The sequence below is a fragment of the Pongo abelii genome, chromosome 16 (assembly GCF_028885655.2).
Source record: "Pongo abelii isolate AG06213 chromosome 16, NHGRI_mPonAbe1-v2.0_pri, whole genome shotgun sequence".
NCBI classification, from domain to species: Eukaryota; Metazoa; Chordata; class Mammalia; order Primates; family Hominidae; genus Pongo; species Pongo abelii.
This window is the reverse complement of record NC_072001.2, coordinates 67,295,889-67,314,267: the sequence shown is the minus strand read 5'-3', so window position 1 is coordinate 67,314,267 and position 18,379 is coordinate 67,295,889. Positions and strand designations below refer to the sequence as shown.

The 18,379-nt window shown below is 38.6% G+C and overlaps 1 protein-coding gene across 12 annotated transcripts in view; it reads left to right on the top strand.

Moving 5' to 3' along the window:
- The window catches only part of CSNK1G1 (casein kinase 1 gamma 1), a 211,445-nt gene that overhangs the window by 116,357 nt on the left and 76,709 nt on the right, over positions 1–18,379 (top strand). For all 12 annotated transcript variants that reach the window (XR_008514126.1, XM_063716689.1, XM_009249904.3 and 9 more), the window contains exons 2-3: positions 1,204–1,244; positions 8,846–8,915. Coding sequence is in view for 10 of the 12 variants with exons in the window: in XM_009249904.3 (XP_009248179.1) it covers positions 1,204–1,244; positions 8,846–8,915 (111 nt within the window). In the remaining 2 variants the exon portion in view is untranslated. The remainder of the gene's footprint in view (positions 1–1,203; positions 1,245–8,845; positions 8,916–18,379) is intronic.

The window sequence follows — 18,379 nt, the reverse complement described above, 5'->3', positions numbered from 1 at the left end:
AAAACAATGTGCATTATATAAAAATCAGAAAATACTAAAATAGTAAAACTATTTTATATTCCTTTTATATTCTTTTTCACGCACATATATTCAGCTATGTGTTACAGAAATATAACATTTACTGGTATATTTTAAAAATAGTTATACTATATGTACAGTACCAATAACTTTCAATCAGTCGAGATTTTGAGTGTTTCATATGGGCTGAACATGGTCTTAAGCACCATAGGGTATTGAGAAAACTTAAAATCCCTGTCCTCAAGATATTTACACTCTAGCTGGATAAGAAGGCAGACGTATAGGAAGAGATGTGAAGTTCAGTGCAGTGGCTGAACTACATGATATGTACTAAGCACTCAGGAGGAATTAAAGTTAAGGCTTCCAAGGATTAGTGAGGATGGGGAAGTGAGAGGAGCTGAGTATCCAGCATATATTACAGGTTCACTAAGTGAATGTTGTTGCTCTGGCCCTCATCATCATTCCAAGTTCTTAGTCTAAACGCCTGGGAATATTGATTACATTTGTAGAAATAGGAAGGTTTAAAGGAAAAACCGTTATTGCAGGAAGAACTTTGAGATGTGTAAGTGTTGTCTAGCTGAAGATCTGTTTCCTGTAAATAGTTAAAGATATAAGGCTATTGTTCTGGTGAACAGTCAAAACAGCTTTGAGAATCATCTGCTTACAAGCGGTAGATGAATTCTCCAAAAGTAGGTTTGGGCAATAACTGGTTTTATTCACACTATCCTTTATGCCATCCAAAGTTGACACGAAATACCATGACAAAATATATAGAATTCTATTTGCCAGTTAGTTCGAAGAATGAAGGTTTGTGTTTATTGTGCCAAGAGCTAAAATCTCTTTGAAATTCTGGCATTTCTTCTTGAATTGCCTTGTGGCTTAATAGTTGGGAAATATTAATATGCACGTGTGTGTGTGTGTGTGTGTGTGTGTGTGTGTGTATAAGAGAGATTTGTTTTCTCTTTTAGGAAAATTCTCAGGTGTAGCTTAAATTTCTAAATTTTCAAGCTGTTCTAGCCTTGCTAGATCTCGTTATCTCTGTCGCTTTTCACTTATAAATCAAGTTTCATTTATGTGAACAGCATTGGGAATATAACCTTTCTCATGACCCTGTAAGCTAATATTTTGCTTTGCTTTTCCCAGAATAAATGTCACTAAAACATATACATTCTGCTTTCCTCTTAGGTAAAAATCTCTACACCAATGAATATGTAGCAATCAAACTGGTGAGTAGAATCTATTTGTGGTAATTAATGTTTTGGTGCTCCCATTGCTTATATCTTTTTATAGGAAATAGTTTTAAGCATTCATTCACAAAAATGCTAATGGTTTGGGGTTTTTTTTGTATATGATCCCAAATTTTTCTTCAATTATAGTGTTACAGTGATGAATCACTGTATACTATATAACACTATATAGTTAAATGATACTAACTTTAGTGTTAGCAATGATGACTCAAAAATTAGTTGATTAAAAAAAGCTGGAAGAACTAGTAATTCTGTGAACTTAATCTTTCACAGAGGTATCTTAATTAAAAAGATAAAATCATTCAAAAATTTTACTGTTTTTTTCTCTAACTTAACTGATTTATTTTTTGTACTTAGAAGAAAATCATAACTGATCATCTAATCATGGCCTTAAAAATCTGTCAAGCATGGAAAACATACCATATGGTCATATTAGAAGCAAAGAAGTCAATTGGTGTATTAGTACTAACCTTGTGAATAATTAAACTAGTCATTGAAAATGATATCCTATTAAAAAAAGTAATAATTTTATTATTTTTGAGGACTAATAGTTTTAAAAGACAGAATTCTTTATCTTATATTTAAGGTTGATAACAAAACCATTTTTTCATGTGAAATGTTTCATATGACTAGTTTCACTGAAACTCTGTGTTTGTCCTTATAGTAAGTGTCCCAGGATTTACAGGTAGCTTTGTTTTATTAGTTGGAAGCCAGAGGAGTTAATGGTTGAAGGAAATTGAAGGAAATCTATGCTATTCTTTTCTTTTCTTTTTTTTTTTTTTTGGAGACAGGGTCTCACAGTGTTGCCCAGGCTGGAGTGCAGTGATGTGATCTTGGCTCACTGCAACCTCCGCCTCCTGGGCTCAAGCGATCTTCCCACCTCAGTCTGCCTCCTAAGTAGCTGGGACTACAGACTACATGCCACCACACCTGGCTAATTTTGTATTTTTTGTAGAGATGGGATCATGTTGCCCAGCTCGGCCTCCCAAAAGTGCTGGGATTACAGGCGTGAGCCACCACGCCTGGCATTGTTATTTTCTAATGAATTGCACTTACCACATCCACACTTGTTCTGTGATTGGTTGTTCTTCTCATCCAGCTTGCTTGTGGAGGAGTCAGGGTTGTCTTGTGAGGAACTGACAGTTACCAGATTTGTTTCCCTACAAAGGGGTGGGCGAACAGGGAGCAGGGCTTAGAGCAGCAGGTACCTTCTAGGAAACCAAGTATTTTTGTATTTTGACTTGGAACTCTTGTTGGATAGATGGGAGCAGGAAGAGAGGTAATACATGTAACAATGCAGGTCAAATATCCTCTTAGATTGAATATTAGAGGATTAACCCAACAGACGCAGTGGCTCATGCCTGTAATCCAAGCACTTTAGGAAGCCAAAGCAGGCAGATCGCTTGAGCCCAGAAGTTCAAGACCAGCCTGGGCAACAAGGCGAAACCCTATCTCTACAAAAAAATACAAAAAATTAGTCGGGTATGCTGGCACACACCTATAGTCCCCACTACTTTGGAGGCTGATGTGGAAGAATCACCTGAGCCCAGGAAGTCGAGACTGCAGTGAGCCGAGATTGCTTGCACCTCTGCACTCAGCCTGGGTGACAGAGTGATACCCTGTCTCAAAAAAATAAGATTAACCATATTTTTTAATTTATAGGAATTTGGTTATTCTTAAAAGTGTTCTCTAGTACACCTGCTTTTTTTACTTTTTCTGTTTTATTATTCTGATAAGTTGGAATAATCTTTGATTATTTGGGACTACTAAGAGAACAAAGCACTTCCTAAAACACTTTAAAAATTTGCCACATTACTGCATATTTGTTAGGCTTTCTGTTAGGGACAGTTCTTTCATCTTGATTTCTTCTGCCAGGTTATACCAATCAACCTGTATAGATAAGCTTACATAACATATTGTTGACATGATTGATTGTTACATTTCATTTCCTTTTTAAAAACTTTTATTCTGCTTTGTATGGCCACTATTTAAAGCTAAAAATGGAACTCTTACAATCTAGTATGGTGTGACTCAGTACCGCATTTCTCTTTCAAATAAGTCTCAAAGGCATTTTAGAGGATAACAGTTTTGTCTACAGGCTTTCACTCTTGCTTTTGGGCTTCTGTTCTTCAAAGGGAGATATGAAGGCAGTAATTGAGCTCTTTGGATTGTAATGGTAAATTTGCCATAAGCACTACACTCCTATAAGGTAGCTGTCTGCTGTTTGTTTAGGATTTTAGGCAGGCATATGTTTTCCAGAATAACTGTGGCAAATATTCTGGCAAGTGCACTGCCTTCTATGGAAATGTAATCAGCATCTGGCACAGAAATGCAAGGAAGCTCTGCTGCTGCTGTTTCAGTTGTACTTTGTTTGGATCTTCATTGTGGACTCTTTTTTCTTAGATTTCTTAGATTTCTAAAAACCTTTAAAAAAATCGTACACAAAGTAAACACAATAGTGTAATGAGCCCCTCCTTTATCCATCACCCACATTTCTAGGGTTCTTTTTAACAGAGGTTTTCTAACAGTTGGGTTTAAAAAAAAATCTCCTGTGCTGCTAATATTGCTGCCTTCTGTAGTCTGTAGACTGAGTTTTGCAATGCCTTCTACTTATAGTGCTTCCAGAAAAGCACCTTGAAGCCCAATTGGCTGAGCAGGCTATGGCCATGTGCTAAGGAGTTGGCTGAAGTGTGTAATTCTCTCAGTCTTCATAATAAGACCCTCATGTCTGAATATATGTGATGTGTATGCCTTTCAACCCTTGAACTCTATGGAGTTTTGCATTTTTAATTTACTAGCTTGGCTACCCAACGTCAGATTGAATATTTTCTATTATGCTTTCCAGCATGAAGATTGAGAGTATAATATTTGAGGAAGGAAGTGTGGTTTTTAAAATTCATTGCCTCTGTGGTTTGTTAGAATCCAAAAGCGATTTCTCTGGAAAGAATAGTCCCTTTTCTAGTGTTTTGATCAACTTCTTATTCCATGTTGATTTGTCATCACTGTTTCTGTTTGGTTCCTTGTGAATTCTTAGTTATTTTGCTAATGGAAAAATTTTATACCTGGCTGCTTTGATAGTGATTCAGTGGAATATCTGCAACCAAATGGAGACACAAGGGTGATATGACACCTCTCTACCTGAAGAGATAAATAAGAAAGGGACTCTACAGTATAATTAGTCTTATATACTTTTCTTTTTACTGAAAGTCTTGAGACACTTGAAGTCCAACTCTAATGATTGCTGATTTTATACTCAAACAAGGGTATGAGTTCTTTCTTCATAGCGCTTCCTACAGATATGAACATTCCAGTCTGGCCTGAATTGATTTAGAGAAAATCTTCCTAGAAGCAGAGGGATAGACTAGACAACTTCAGAGAAACTTCTGAATTCTTTGATTAATGGATTCTATATCTTAAGAAAAATGCAGAAAACTTCAAATGGATTCAGGAAAGAGCCTTCAAAGATGATCAAAGAATTTAAAACTAGGACCAATGAGGAAAGGTGAAAGAAATTTGAAATTACTTTGCCTGAGAAAAGAAAGTCTAGGAAATGATTGGATTGTTTTGTTATGTGAATAGAGCTACTTAATAGTATTCGAGGTTATTGAGGAGCTTTTTAATTTTTTTGCTGAGGACTTAAGAAAAATAGGCTTAAGTTTCAGTAATGAGATTTGAGTATAATATAAAAGTGTTCCAAACCATGAAACTTGTTCAACATCAGCATGAATTATCGAGGGAAGTTATGGAATCTCCTTCCTTGGAGTCTGTCTTAAACATAAGACAAATAGGCTGGGTGCGGTGGCTCATGCCTGTAATCTCAGCACTTTGGGAACCTGAGGTGGGTGGATTAAGAGGTCAGGAGTTTGCAATGAGCCTGGCCAATATGGTAAAACCTCGTCTCTACTAAAAATACAAAAATTAGCCAAGTGTGGTGGTGTGCATCTGTAGTCCCAGCTACTTGGGAGGCTGAGGCAGAAGAATTGCTTGAACCTGGGAGGTGGAGGTTGCAGTGAGCTGAGATTGTGCCATTGCATTCCAGCCTGAGTGACAGAGTAAGACTCCATCTCAAAAAAAAAAGAAAAAAAGGACAAATAACTACTCATTGGGGGAAAGGACAGTCTTTTCAACAAATGATGCCAGAAAAACTGGATACCCACATAACAGTGAAGTTGGATTCTTACTTTACATTGTATTCAACAGTTAATTCAGAGTGGATCAAAGACCTAAATGTAAGATTGAAACTGTAATACTTTTACTAGAATACACATGGAAAAAGCTTCATGACATTGGATTTGGCAGTGATTTCTTGGATATGACACCAAAATCACAGACAACAAAAGAAAAAAACTAGCTAAGTTGGACTTCAGCAAAATTTAAAACTTTTGCACACTGTCAACAGAATTCTAAAAAGGGCAACCCATGGAAAGGAATAGGAGAAAATAATATTATCTAATAAGAGATGATATCCAGAATTTACCATTATAACAATTTTTTAAAGTTCAGTGGCATTGGCCAGGTGCAGTGGCTCACACCTGTAATCCCAGCACTTTGGGAGGCCAAGGCAGGTGGATCACCTGAGGTGAGGGGTTTGATACCAGCCTGACCAACATGCAGAAACCCCATCTCTACTAAAAATACAAAAATTAGCCAGGCGTGGTGGTGCATACCTGTAATCCCAGCTACTTGGGAAGCTGAGGCAGGAAAATCGCTGAACCCAGGAGGCAGAGGTTGTGGTGAACCAATATCGTGCCATTGCACTCCAGCCTGGGCAGCAAGAGTGAAACTCCGTCTCAAAAAAAAAAAAAAAAGTTCAATGGCATTAAGTACATTTACATTGGTGTACAACCATCACCACCATCCATCTCCAGAACTTTTTCATTTTCCCTAACTGAAATTTTGTATCTGTTAAACACTAACTCCTCATTCTCCCCTCCCCCCAATCCCTTGGCAACTACCATTCTGTCTGTCTCTATGAATTTGACTGCACTAGATACTTAATTTTTTTTGTTGTTTGTTTTTTTGGAGATGGAGTCTTGCTCTATCGCCCAGGCTGGAGTGCAGAGGTGCGATCTAGGCTCACTGAAATCTCCACCTGCTGGGTTCAAGCAACTCTCCTGCCTCAGCCTCCTGAGTAGCTGGGACTACAGGTGCACGCTGACACTCCTGGCTCATTTTTTGTATTTTAGTAGAGACGGGGTTTCACCGTGTTGCCCAGGCTGGTCTCGAACTCCTGAGCTCAGGCAATCCACCCGCCTCAGCCTCCCAAAGTGCTAGGATTACAGGCGTGAGCCACCACGCCTGGCTACTAGGTACTTAATATTAAGTGGACTCATGCAATATTTGTCCTTTGTAACTGGCTTATTTCACTGAGCATAATGTCCTCAAGGTTTGCCCATGTTGTAGCATGTGTCAGAATCTCCTTTTTAAGGTTGAATAATACTTCACCCTATGTATAAACCCAATTTTGTTTATCCATTCATCCAATTATGCACACTTAGGTTGCTTCCACCTTTTAGTTATTGTGAATAATAATGCTATAAACATGGATGTACAAATAAATCTGAGTTCCTGCTTTCACTTCTTTGGAGCATCTATCCAGAAATAGAATTGTAAATCATAATGATTCTGTGTTTAATTTTTTGAAAAATTGCCATGCCATTTTCCAGAGCAGTCACACCATTTTGCATTCCCATCAGCAGTGCACAAGGGTTCCAGTTTCTCCACATCCTCATCAACACTTGTTATTTTTTTGTTTTTGATAATAGCCATCCTAATGGGTGTGCAGATGTTGAGCTTTATTTTATTTATTGATTGATTGAGACAAGGTCTCACTCTGTCGCCCAGGCTGGAGTACAGTGGCACAATCACAGCTCCATGCAGTCTTGATCTCTGGGACTCAATCAATCCTCCCACCTCATCCTCCTGAGTAGCTGGGACTACAGGAGCGTGCCTCCCTGCCAGGCTAATTTTTTAATTTTTGGTAGAGACAGGGTCTGCCTATGTTGCCCAGGCTGGTCTCGAACTCCTGGGCTCAAACAGTTCTGTCTTCTCAGCCTCCCAAAGTGCTGGGATTACAGGCATGAGCCACCGTGCCCGTCCTATTTTAGTTATTTATTTGTAAAGATGAGGTTTTGCTGTGTTGCCCAGGCTGGTCTCAAACTCCTGGTCTCCAGTGATCCTCCTGCCTCAGCCTCTGAAAATGCTGGGTTGACAGACATGAGCTACCATGTCAGCTACTGTTGAGCTTTTAAAGAGAGATTATAATGTGTTTAGGGTAATGTTTGGTTTTCTTGTTAGCCAGTTGCCCAGTACACTGTCAGTTTAGAATAATCAACCAGCCAGTTGCTCAATTGGTATAGAGCAAAGTGTGGTTGTTTGGCTGTTTCATCTCTGAGGTTTTTAGAAAACTCCATTTTTGGAAACTTGAACACCACATTGATTGAAGTTACATACTTTAATTGCATTTACAATCTTTAATTCTCAATAGTTTACAAAGAAATATACATAAGGATGTTCCTAAAAGCATTGTTCATAATATTGGAAAATGAAAACAGTTCACGTGTCCAAAAATTATGGGGAGGGTGTGTATACATACATACATAAATACATATCCACATACAGGGCAATACTTAAACCATTAAAAATAATATAAGCCAGGCGCAGTGGCTTATGCCTATAATCCCACAGCACTTTGGGTGGCTGAAGTGGGAGGATTGCTTGAGCCCAGGAATTTGGGACCAGCCTAGGCAGCATAGTAAGATCTTATCTCTACAAAAAATTAAAAATTAGCTGTGAGTGGTGGCACACACTTGTGGTCCCAGCCACTCGGGAGGCTAAGATAGGAGGATGACTTGAGCCTGGGAGATTTCAACTGCAGTGTGCGAGACCCTGTCTTAAAAAAAAAAGAAATTATACATGTTTATTTACTGCCATGGGAAGATGTTATTACATTGTTGAGTTCAATAGCACATGAATGAACAGCAAATATATTATAATCTCATTTATATAAAATTAAGTTCATTAGTCTATGTTATATATATTAATACATATATAGATACATAAATACTTTGAAAGACATTCACTAAAATGTTAATAGTGCCTCTCTTTAAAGTGACAGGATCACAGATGATTTTTACTTTCTTCCTAATTTTTGTATATTTGAGTTTTCTTCTGAGCATGCATTATTTTTCTAAAAATAATAAAACCACAAACCACCCAAAATTCAGAACAAAACAAGCAGGAAATACATTCTGGTATTTTTTTATTTAAAGGTTTGGCATCAAGTTTCCTGGCAGAATACATATCAGGAGAATATTTCGTTGCAAGAAAGATATCCTTGAATGATAGCTCATGCAAAGTCTATTTTTATTTAACTATCCATGGAAGGAGTTGTATGTAATTCACCTTCATCTTCTCTTAGCTATACTGTCTAAGACCAATTGTGGTTAGAAAAGGCTCTTATATATGGATATTATCTCTAAAACATTGGGTGATCTTAGCCCTCATTTACTCCAAAAATTTAAGAATGGAAAAATCCCATTTGTTTAAATCTGATCACAGTTTTTCTTTTTGGATTTCAGGAACCAATAAAATCACGTGCTCCACAGCTTCATTTAGAGTACAGATTTTATAAACAGCTTGGCAGTGCAGGTAAGTCAAGTCTTTTCTCTCCACTTACTTAGTATGTATCTTAGCTGGAAGCCCTAAAATATACAAATTTTTTTGTCTGGTTTACCGTTTTTACCAAACCATCTGTCTCCGCTGCTTGCCGGATAGGTAAATAAACATAGTCAACCACAAAGCTACTTGCGCTCTGGTTCCTGGAGTTGAGTTGACAGGGGAACTGTATTGCTATGACTATGCCCACAGACCAACCTGCGGATGCCTTCCACTTGTCAAATACACATAGTGTGAAGGATTTGCTTTTCAGCAGTTCATTCTCTTTTCGTTTCTTTACTTATACCAAAAGAAAGGAGGAAATGTTGGTAATTTGCAAAATATACTTTACCACATTGAGATGGTTTATCTGTTTTGAAGACATACTAAAATATACATTCTGAAATACTACAGCACCGTCATTTTATCCATTGTTCTCATTAATTTGCAAGAGCTATCCATATGATTGTAATAACCTATGACCCTTGGCAATTTTTAAAAATTAAATTAATCACTTTTAAAAATGTTTGTTTTTACCTAAAAGCTCTAATTTCTCAAATATCTTACTGGCTTCCAGAAAAATGTTTTGCTAATGTTTACCTGTAGGGACAAGTCTCTAAGAAGATGAAATCTTTCAGAGCTATTTTCACTATCTGACATTAGTAGAATTTCCTCTGCTTTATGCCCCCTTCGCTGTGACAGGTTTTATGTGAATGACTAAAGCTCGGTTTCTATTTTTTCTTTCTTTCTTGTTTTGGAGACAGGGTCTCACTCCCATCACCCGGGCTGGAGTGCAGTGGCACGATCACGGCTCACTGCAGCCTTGACCTCCTAGGCTCAAGCAGTTCTCCTGCCTCAGCCTCCTGAGTAGCTGGTTCTGTAGGCATGCACCACCACACCAGGCTAATTTTCTGTATTTTTAGTAGAGATGGGGTTTTGCCATGTTGCCCAGGCTGGTCTTGAACTCCTGGGCTCAAGTGATCCTCCTACCTTCAGCCTCCCAAAATGCTGGGATTACAGGCATGAGCCATCATACTGTTGGTTTCTATTTCAAGTAACCCTATTGAAGGTACTACTGAAGGAATTTGAGTTCTACTTCCTAAAATATTTAGAATTATATGAGTCATTGTGTGTTATTCAAGTTTTATTATACCCTGACTATAGCAATAATCAGCTATAGTCATAACCCAGGGAGCCCACAATGGACTTGTCTTTCATTGAACTTAATATGAATTCTTGCTCACAGTAGCCTCTCAGTATATATTTGTTAATTGATTGGAGTGTTTTTGGTATGAGATTTAAGACTGGCAACTGAGTTCACAGGGTGTATACATAACTTGAGGCTTATCTTCCCAGATGCCCCAGGACTACATTTTAATTGTTGTTCCTCTTATATTCCTGGTTTTGTAATGTTGTTAAGTTATTCTAGGTTTCATAAGTTTTAGGGAAAAGACTGTCACAGCCCATTTATGATAAGCATGTTTGTATATGTCTCATAAATCTAAGGGTCAGGTAAAAACATGCTTAATCCAGTCCAGCTTAGAAGTTTAAGTGGGAAAGTGGACAGGCCAGTTTTCAGGATTTCCTCTGTAAGCCCTTTCAAATAGATCCACCAAATCAGACCAATCTTCCCTTTTCAGTATAGAGCCAAAAAATCTAATGAATTTGTTAGGTAGGAATAACATCTGTGCTGCTGGGTTGGTACTCTTCCCAAATACAGAAAATTGCAAGCTCTTGAAGTTTCAGCATTCTCTGTGCACTGAAAATGAGGAGTAAACAGGGAGGGCATTAGAGGAAGGGTGACTATACAAATTGCTTTTCACTTAAGCAGCAAGGAAAAACTGGAATCTCTGAGACTGGTACATCCATCATTGTCATGAGTGGGAATAGGAGGGCTCTGTTGCACTGGTTAGGCCAACTGTTGACTCATAGGTAGGCTGGCCATCGTTGGTCTGTCTCCCAGTACCTTTTCTAACAAACATGTAAAGGTCACAAAGCCTTCTAGGTCTTATATGCAGTTCAGTGGTGACTACTGGCCTCTTTTCTGCTTCTTGAGATCACCCACTACTCCTAAAACAGCTGCGGTGGGCATCATCTTAATAGCCTTGCCTGCGACTAACAAGGTAGCTGCAGACTTTTCCAAGATAGGAAGTGCTTTAGTTATCTGTTTCAAATCCCCTCGCTACCCCTACCTGCTAGCGTAAGAATTGCTTTTAGGATTTTCTTATAGTCATCTAAATCGGCTTGACTACTTAGTCCTAATCATGGAGTTCACCACTCTTCAGGCTAATTTAATGTGGTAAAGTCCAGTGTATTTGAAGTTCTTCATATTAGGCCCAAGTTTGCCATTTATTTATTTATTTATTTATTTATTATTTTTTAAATTTAGATGGAGTCTTGCTCTTTCGCCAGGCTGGAGTGCAGTGGCACTATCTCGGCTCACTGCAACTTCCGCCTCCCAGGTTCAAGTGATTCCCTTGCCTCAGCCTCCCGAATAGCTGGGACTATAGGCATGCATGCCCACCATGCCCAGCTAATTTTGTGTGTGTATATATGTATATATACACATATATACATATGTATACATATACACATATATACATATAAAAACATATATATATATATATATATTTTTTTTTTTTTTTTTGAGACAGAGTCTCGCTCTGTCGCCCAGGTAAGAGTGCAGTGGCACGATCTCGGCTCACTGCAAACTCCACTTCCCAGGTTCATGCCATTCTCCTGCCTCAGCCTCCCGAGTAGCTGGGAATACAGGCACCTGCCACCATGCCCAGCTAGTTTTTTTTTGTATTTTTAGTAGAGACAGGGTTTCACCATGTTAGCCAGGATGGTCTCGATCTCCTGACCTCGTGATCCGCCTGGCTCGGCCTCCCAAAGTGCTGGAATTACAGGCGTGAGCCACCACGCCTGGCCAATTTTTTGTATTTTTTTAGTAGAGACGGGGTTTCACCACGTTGGCCAGGATGGTCTTGATCTCCTGACTTCGTGATCTGCCCGCCTCGGCCTCTCTAACTGCTGGGATTACAGACGTGAGCCACCGTGCCCAGCCGTATTTTTTATTTTATTTTTTCCAGAGTCCAGATGAGGAAGAACATTGGGATATGTTTTAAATCCTGATTATATTATCCTATTGATGATTAGGCGTTGACTGTTTTTTTATTGTAATTGCATATTGGTCCCACTCGCCCCACTCCCTGCCATAAGATTATAAGCTCCTTGAAAACAAGCCTTGTGTCTTCTTTACCCTTGTATCTCAAGCGTATCTTAAAGCCTGGTGTGATGTCATTCTGTCACATAGTAAGCAGTCAGCAAGTAGTTCAGTGGCAGAAAGAAGTTAGGAAGATTTAATAAGCTTGCCTTTTTAGATTTTTACCAATGTTATTAATAAAAATATTCCTTGTGATGGTTAAAAAAAGGAAATTTATTTTGGAAGAAGATCAATTGACAAGAAAATAGACAAGATTTCACCATGTGTCCTTGTAAATGTGAGCATGAACACCAGAGCTTGTTTTTAACTTACAGTTACAGCATTCCTCCCCCTATTTTTTTCATAGTTCTCAGCTGCAAGTATGACTCATTGGTAGTTAATATTTGAGCAGCCAGTGCACATATGCCACTCTTTTCATTACCAAGGTGATGTTGCCGCATTGTAAATAAACAACCTTTTGTGCCAAAGCCACACAAAGACCACAGTAACATAATTAGTGTTTTTACTCACTAGTGTTTTGTCTGTCATTGTTCATTACTGTCCAATGAATTATAAAATATTTGGATTTCCTGACAACGAATACTTAAAACAAAAGCCCATTGTGACTTAGGTTTGTTCAGTGAATTAATCATTGCTTATAAAATAAATGTATGAAATTATTTGGGAGAAATGATTGATTATGAATTTAAAGAATACCTATTGCTGTGATATCCAGAGTTTAAGACATTAAATTCCTAAAATAGGAACTTTTTTGTTGTCCTGGGACTATGACCATTTTCTTCAGTACCCAACTCTTGATCATTACCTTGGCCTTTTGGACCCCAGTTTCACATTGACGACCTGATCTAGAAATTCATACCAATTCTCTAATTATGTAGAGATAGAACAAAAATGACAGCACTGGATAATTGTGAACGTAGTTCTGGTTGGAGGTCTTCCACATTGTCTCTGCTTTTCCTTGTGTGACCTCTAACTCTTTACCTTCCATTCCACTTTGTTTTCTACTGAGTAGTCACACTTTTCAAGCTTTGTTTGTTGATTACAGTTTTACCACCAAGATTTTCAAGACTTAATGCTTAAGAATTGATATCTCCAAGATAATCAGGGAAGAAAGTAAAGGGAACCATGAGAACCTTGAAACTGAGGATAAGCATTTTATTTTCCTGTTAGCTATCATTTTTTCATTTCTTATAGAAACCAAATTGTAAAATCTTATAACTATTTTTCTTATTTTCTTCAATCATCAATGTTATGTTAATTGTATTATGGTCACCATAGGCAAGTTTTAATTTCTTTTCTTTTTATGGGAATGATTTTAGGTTTCAGTATTCCCTTAGGGTCTTTTACTTAGGAAGATACATACATTATCAATTTAAAAATTTTCCAATCCACAAATCTTTTTTCCAGCATAGCTCTCACTTTTGCTTGTATTCTAGCACACAGGAACAAGATTTGGTGGATGAGAGGTTTGGGGCAGAGATATGAAAGAGCCTGTGGCCGAAACAGATCCGTATTAGGAAGAGTGACAGTATGAGAATGACTCCATAGCTAGGTATGGGCTGACCACATGACAACAGCATGGTATATGTTCGGTAATTGAATAGAAGATGAATAAGTCAGAACCAAGCATGCAGCTGAAGTGGGAGGAAAAAGGGAGGGAGGGGATGAGTCAGCAAGGACCAGAGCAAATGAAAGAGGATTGAGGGTTTAGAGGGTAGGTAAACGGCAGGATAATAGGATTCTTTGCAGTAAATGACAGGAAAATGGAGGTCTCTGACATAACCTGAAGTTTCTAAGTCTAGGCTGCCATATCCTGGCTTCCCAGCAGCTATTGTAATCTAGTGACTCTTCTGCTTTGGCTCTCTTATAAAGGAGAAGCTAATCCTCAAATTAAAAAATGACAAGATTCCCCCCTCCCTTTTTTTTTTTGTTTTTTTTGTTTTTAAGAGACAGACTCTTGCTCTGATTCTGAGGCTAGAGTATAGTGGTGCAATCGTAGCTCACTGCAGCCTCAAATTCTTTGGCTCTAGTGATCCTCCCGCCTCAGCCTCCCAAGTAGCTGGGACTACAGGTGCAATGCACCATAGCTGGCTAATATTTTTAGTTTTTTGTAGGGACAGAGTCTCACTATGTTGACCAGGCTGGTTTTGAACTCTTGGCCCCAGGTGATCCTCTCACCTTGGCTGCCCAAAGTGCTGGGATCACAGGCATGAACCACTGTGTCCAGCCTTAACAAGACCCTAATTGAAACTTCACAAATGCAGTAGTCAAAACAAAATCTCATTGGGCAGAGAAAGCCAGTTAACTTGTTAAATACCTAGTAGGAGGTTCATTTTTAAAATTGATACATAATATACCTATTTATGGGATATATGTGATATTTTGATACATGCATACCTATGTGTAATTATCAAGGCAGAGTGGTTAAGATACTCATTACCTCAAACATTTACCATTTCTTTGTGTTGGGAACATTTCAAATCTACTCTTCTGGCTATTTTGAAATATACAATAAATTATTGTTAACTATGTCACTGTGCTGTGCTATCAACACTAGAATTTATTGCTTCTAACTGTATGTTTGTACCCATTAACCAAGCTCTCTTCATCCTCCCCACACCCAACCATTCCCAGCCTCTGGTAACCATCATTCTATATGAGATCAACTTTTTAAGTTTTCACATGAGCAAGAACATGTGATATTTGTCTTTCCCTGCCTAGCTTATTTCAGTTATTATAAAGGCCGTCAGTTCCATCTGTGTTGCTGCAAATGACAGAATTTCATTCTTTTTTTGTGTGTGTGTCTTTTTTTTTTTTTTCCTTTTTGTGGAGAACGGGGTCTCGCTATACTGCCCAGTCAGGTCTCAAACTCCTGGGCTCAAACTATCCTCCCGCCTCGCCTCCCTGAGAGCTGGGATTACAGGTGTGAATTTCATTCTTCTTTATGGGTGAATAGTATTTCCTTGTGTATATGTACCAAATTTTCTTTATCCTTTATCTGTTAATGGACACTTAGGTTAATTGCATATCTTTGCTATTATGAATAGTGCTGTAATAAACATGGACGTACACACGTTTTTGATAAACTGATTTTGATAATGGCTATGAAGATCATTTGCCCATTTTTAAATCAGATTATTATTGTTACTATTTTTTGCTATTGAGTTGTTTGAATTGCATATATATCCTGGCTATTAATTAATCCCTTATTAGATACATGGTTTGCATATATTATATTTTCTCTTATTCTACTGGTTGTCTCTTCACTCAATTGTTTCCTTTGCTGTGCAGAAGCTTCTTAGCTTGATGAAATTCCATGTGTTTATTTTTACTTCTGTTGCCTGTGTTTTTGAGGTCTTACCTGAAAGATTTTGCCCAGACCAATGTCATGAAGCATTTCCCCAATGTTTTCTTCTAGTAGTTTCATAGTTTCAGGTCTTACATCTAAGTCTTTAATCCATTTTGATTTGATTTTTTTTTTGTATAGTTAGAGATAGGGGTCTAATTTCATTTTTCTAAACAGACCATCCTTTCCCTACTGAATGTTCTTGGCACCTTTGTTGAAAATTAGCTGGTTCCAAATATGTGGGTTTATTTCTGGGTTTTCTCCTCTCTTCCCCTGGTCTGTTTGTCTATTTATGCCAGTAATATGCTGTTTGGTTACTGTAGCTTTGTAGTATATTTTGACATCAGGTAGTGTGTGATTAGTGGGTGATGCCTCCAGCTGTGTTGTTTTTTTTTCCCCACCTTGATACAGGGTCTTACTCTGTTACCCAGGCTGTAGTGCAGTGGTGTGATCACGGCTCACTACAGCCTCAGCCTCCCTCACCATGCCCTGCTAATTTTTTGTAGAGGCAGGGTTTTGCCATGTTACACAGGCAGGCATCAAACTCCTGGACTCCAGTGATCCACCTGCCTCAGCCTCCCAAAGTGCTGGGATTACAGGTGTGAGCCATTATGCCTGGCCTTGCTTTGTTCTTTTTGCTCAGGATTGCTTTGGCTATTCAGAGTCTTCTGTGATTTCATAAGAATTTTAGGGTTGTTTTTTCTTTTTCTGTGAAGAATGTCATTGGTATTTTGATACGGATTGTGTTGAAGCTATAGATTGCTTTTGGTATTATTAATATTTTTACAATATTCTTCCAATCTATGAACAAAGGATATCTCCCCCCCCAGCCCACACTGTTTTTTTTTTTTTTTTTTTTTTAATTTTTCAGTTTCCTTTACCAGTGTTTTATAGTTTCCCTTGTAGAGATCTTTCATATCCTTGGTTGAATTTATTCCTAGGTATTTTTTTTGTAGCTATTGTAAATGGAATTGCTTTCTTGATTTTTTTCCACTAGTTATTGGGATGTAGAGATGCTACTAATTTATTTATTTCTTATTTTTTGAGACAGAGTCTCGCTCTGTCTCCCAAGCTGGAGTGCAGTGGCGCGATCTCGGCTCACTGCAACCTCTGCCTCCCAGGTTCAAGCAATTCTCCTGCCTCAGCCTCCCAAGTAGCTGGGATTACAGGTGCCCACCACCACACCCAGCTAGTTTTTGTATTTTTAGTAGAGGCGTGGTTTCATCATGTTGGCCAGGCTGTTCTCGAAGTCCTGACCTCAGGTGATCCACCCGCCTAGGCCTTCCAAAGTGCTGGGATTGCAGGTGTGAGCCACCATGCCCGGCCTATTTATTTATTTTTTTGAAACAGGGTCTCACTCAGTCACCCAGGCTGGAGTGCAGTGGTATGATCTCGGCTCACTGCAACCTCCACTTCTCAGGCTCAGGTGATCCTCCTGCCTCAGCCTCCTGAGTAGATGGGACTACAGGCACATGGTCAGTAATTTTTGTATGTTGCTTTTGTATCTTGCAACTTGAGTAAATTTTTAAATTCATTTTGAGAATTTTTTTGGTGGCAGTTTTAGGATTTTCCACATATACAATTATATCACTTGCATATAGGGACAATTCGACTTCCTCCTTTTCAATTTGGATGCCCTTTGTGTCTTTTTCTTGCCTGTTTGCTCTGGATAGTACTTCTAGTACTATGTTGAATTAGAGTGGTGAGAGTGGGCATCCTGTCTTGTTCCAATTTTTTGAGGAGAAATTCAGCTTTTCCCTGTTTCGAATGATGTTAGCTGTACTTGTCCTATATGACCTTTGTTACATTGAGGTATGTTCCTTCTGTACCTAGTTTGTTGAGGGTTTTTTTTGTTTTGTTTTGTTTTGTTTTTCTTTGAGATGGAGTCTCGCTCTGTCTCCCAGGCTAGAGTGCAGTGGCGCAATCTTGGCTCACTGCAACCTCTGCCTCCCTGGTTCAAGGGATTCTCCTGCCTCAGCCTTCCAAATAGCTGGGATTACAGGCGCACGCCACCACACCTAGCTAATTTTTGTATTTTTAGTAGAGACAGGGTATCACCATGTTGGCCAGGATAGTCTCGATCTCTTGACCTCATGATCCGCCCTCCTTAAAGCCTCCCAAAGTGCTTGGATTACAGGCGAGAGCCACCGCGCCCAGCCGAGGATTTTTTTTTTAATCATGAAAGGATGTTGAATTTTAGCAAATGCCTTTTCTGTGTCTATTGAGATGATCATATGGTTTTGTCCGTTCTATTCATGAGATATATCTCGTATATTAATTTATGTATGTTGAATCATTCTTGCATCCCTGGAATAAATCCCACTTGATCATGGTGAATTATCTTTTTTATACATTGTTGGATTTGGTTTGCTAGTATTTTGTTAAGAATTTTTGCATCTGTGTTCATGAGGAATATTGCTGTGTAGTTTTCTTTTGTTGTTGTGTCCTGGTCTGTTTTTGGCATCAGGGTAATCCTGGACTCAGAATGAGTTTGGAAGAATTTTCTCCTCTTCGCTTTTCTAATGTTTTAGAAGAATTTATATTAGTTCTTGATATAAATCTGGTAGAATTCAGCAGTGAAGCCATATTAGGCCATTCTTGCATTGCTATGAGGAAATACCTGAGACTGTATAAATTATAAAGAAAAGAGGTTTAATTGGCTCATGGTTCTGCAGTCTGCATAGGAAGTGTGGCCACCAGGCATCTGCTTGGCTTCTGATGAGGCTTCAGAAAGCTTACAGTCATAGCAGAAGGCAAAGTGGGGACTGGTACATCACAATACAAAAGCAGGAACAAGAGTGACTGGGAGTGGGGGGAAAGTGGGGGGAAAATGACCAGATCTAATGAGAAGTCACTTATCATGAACACAGCACCGCCATGATTCAA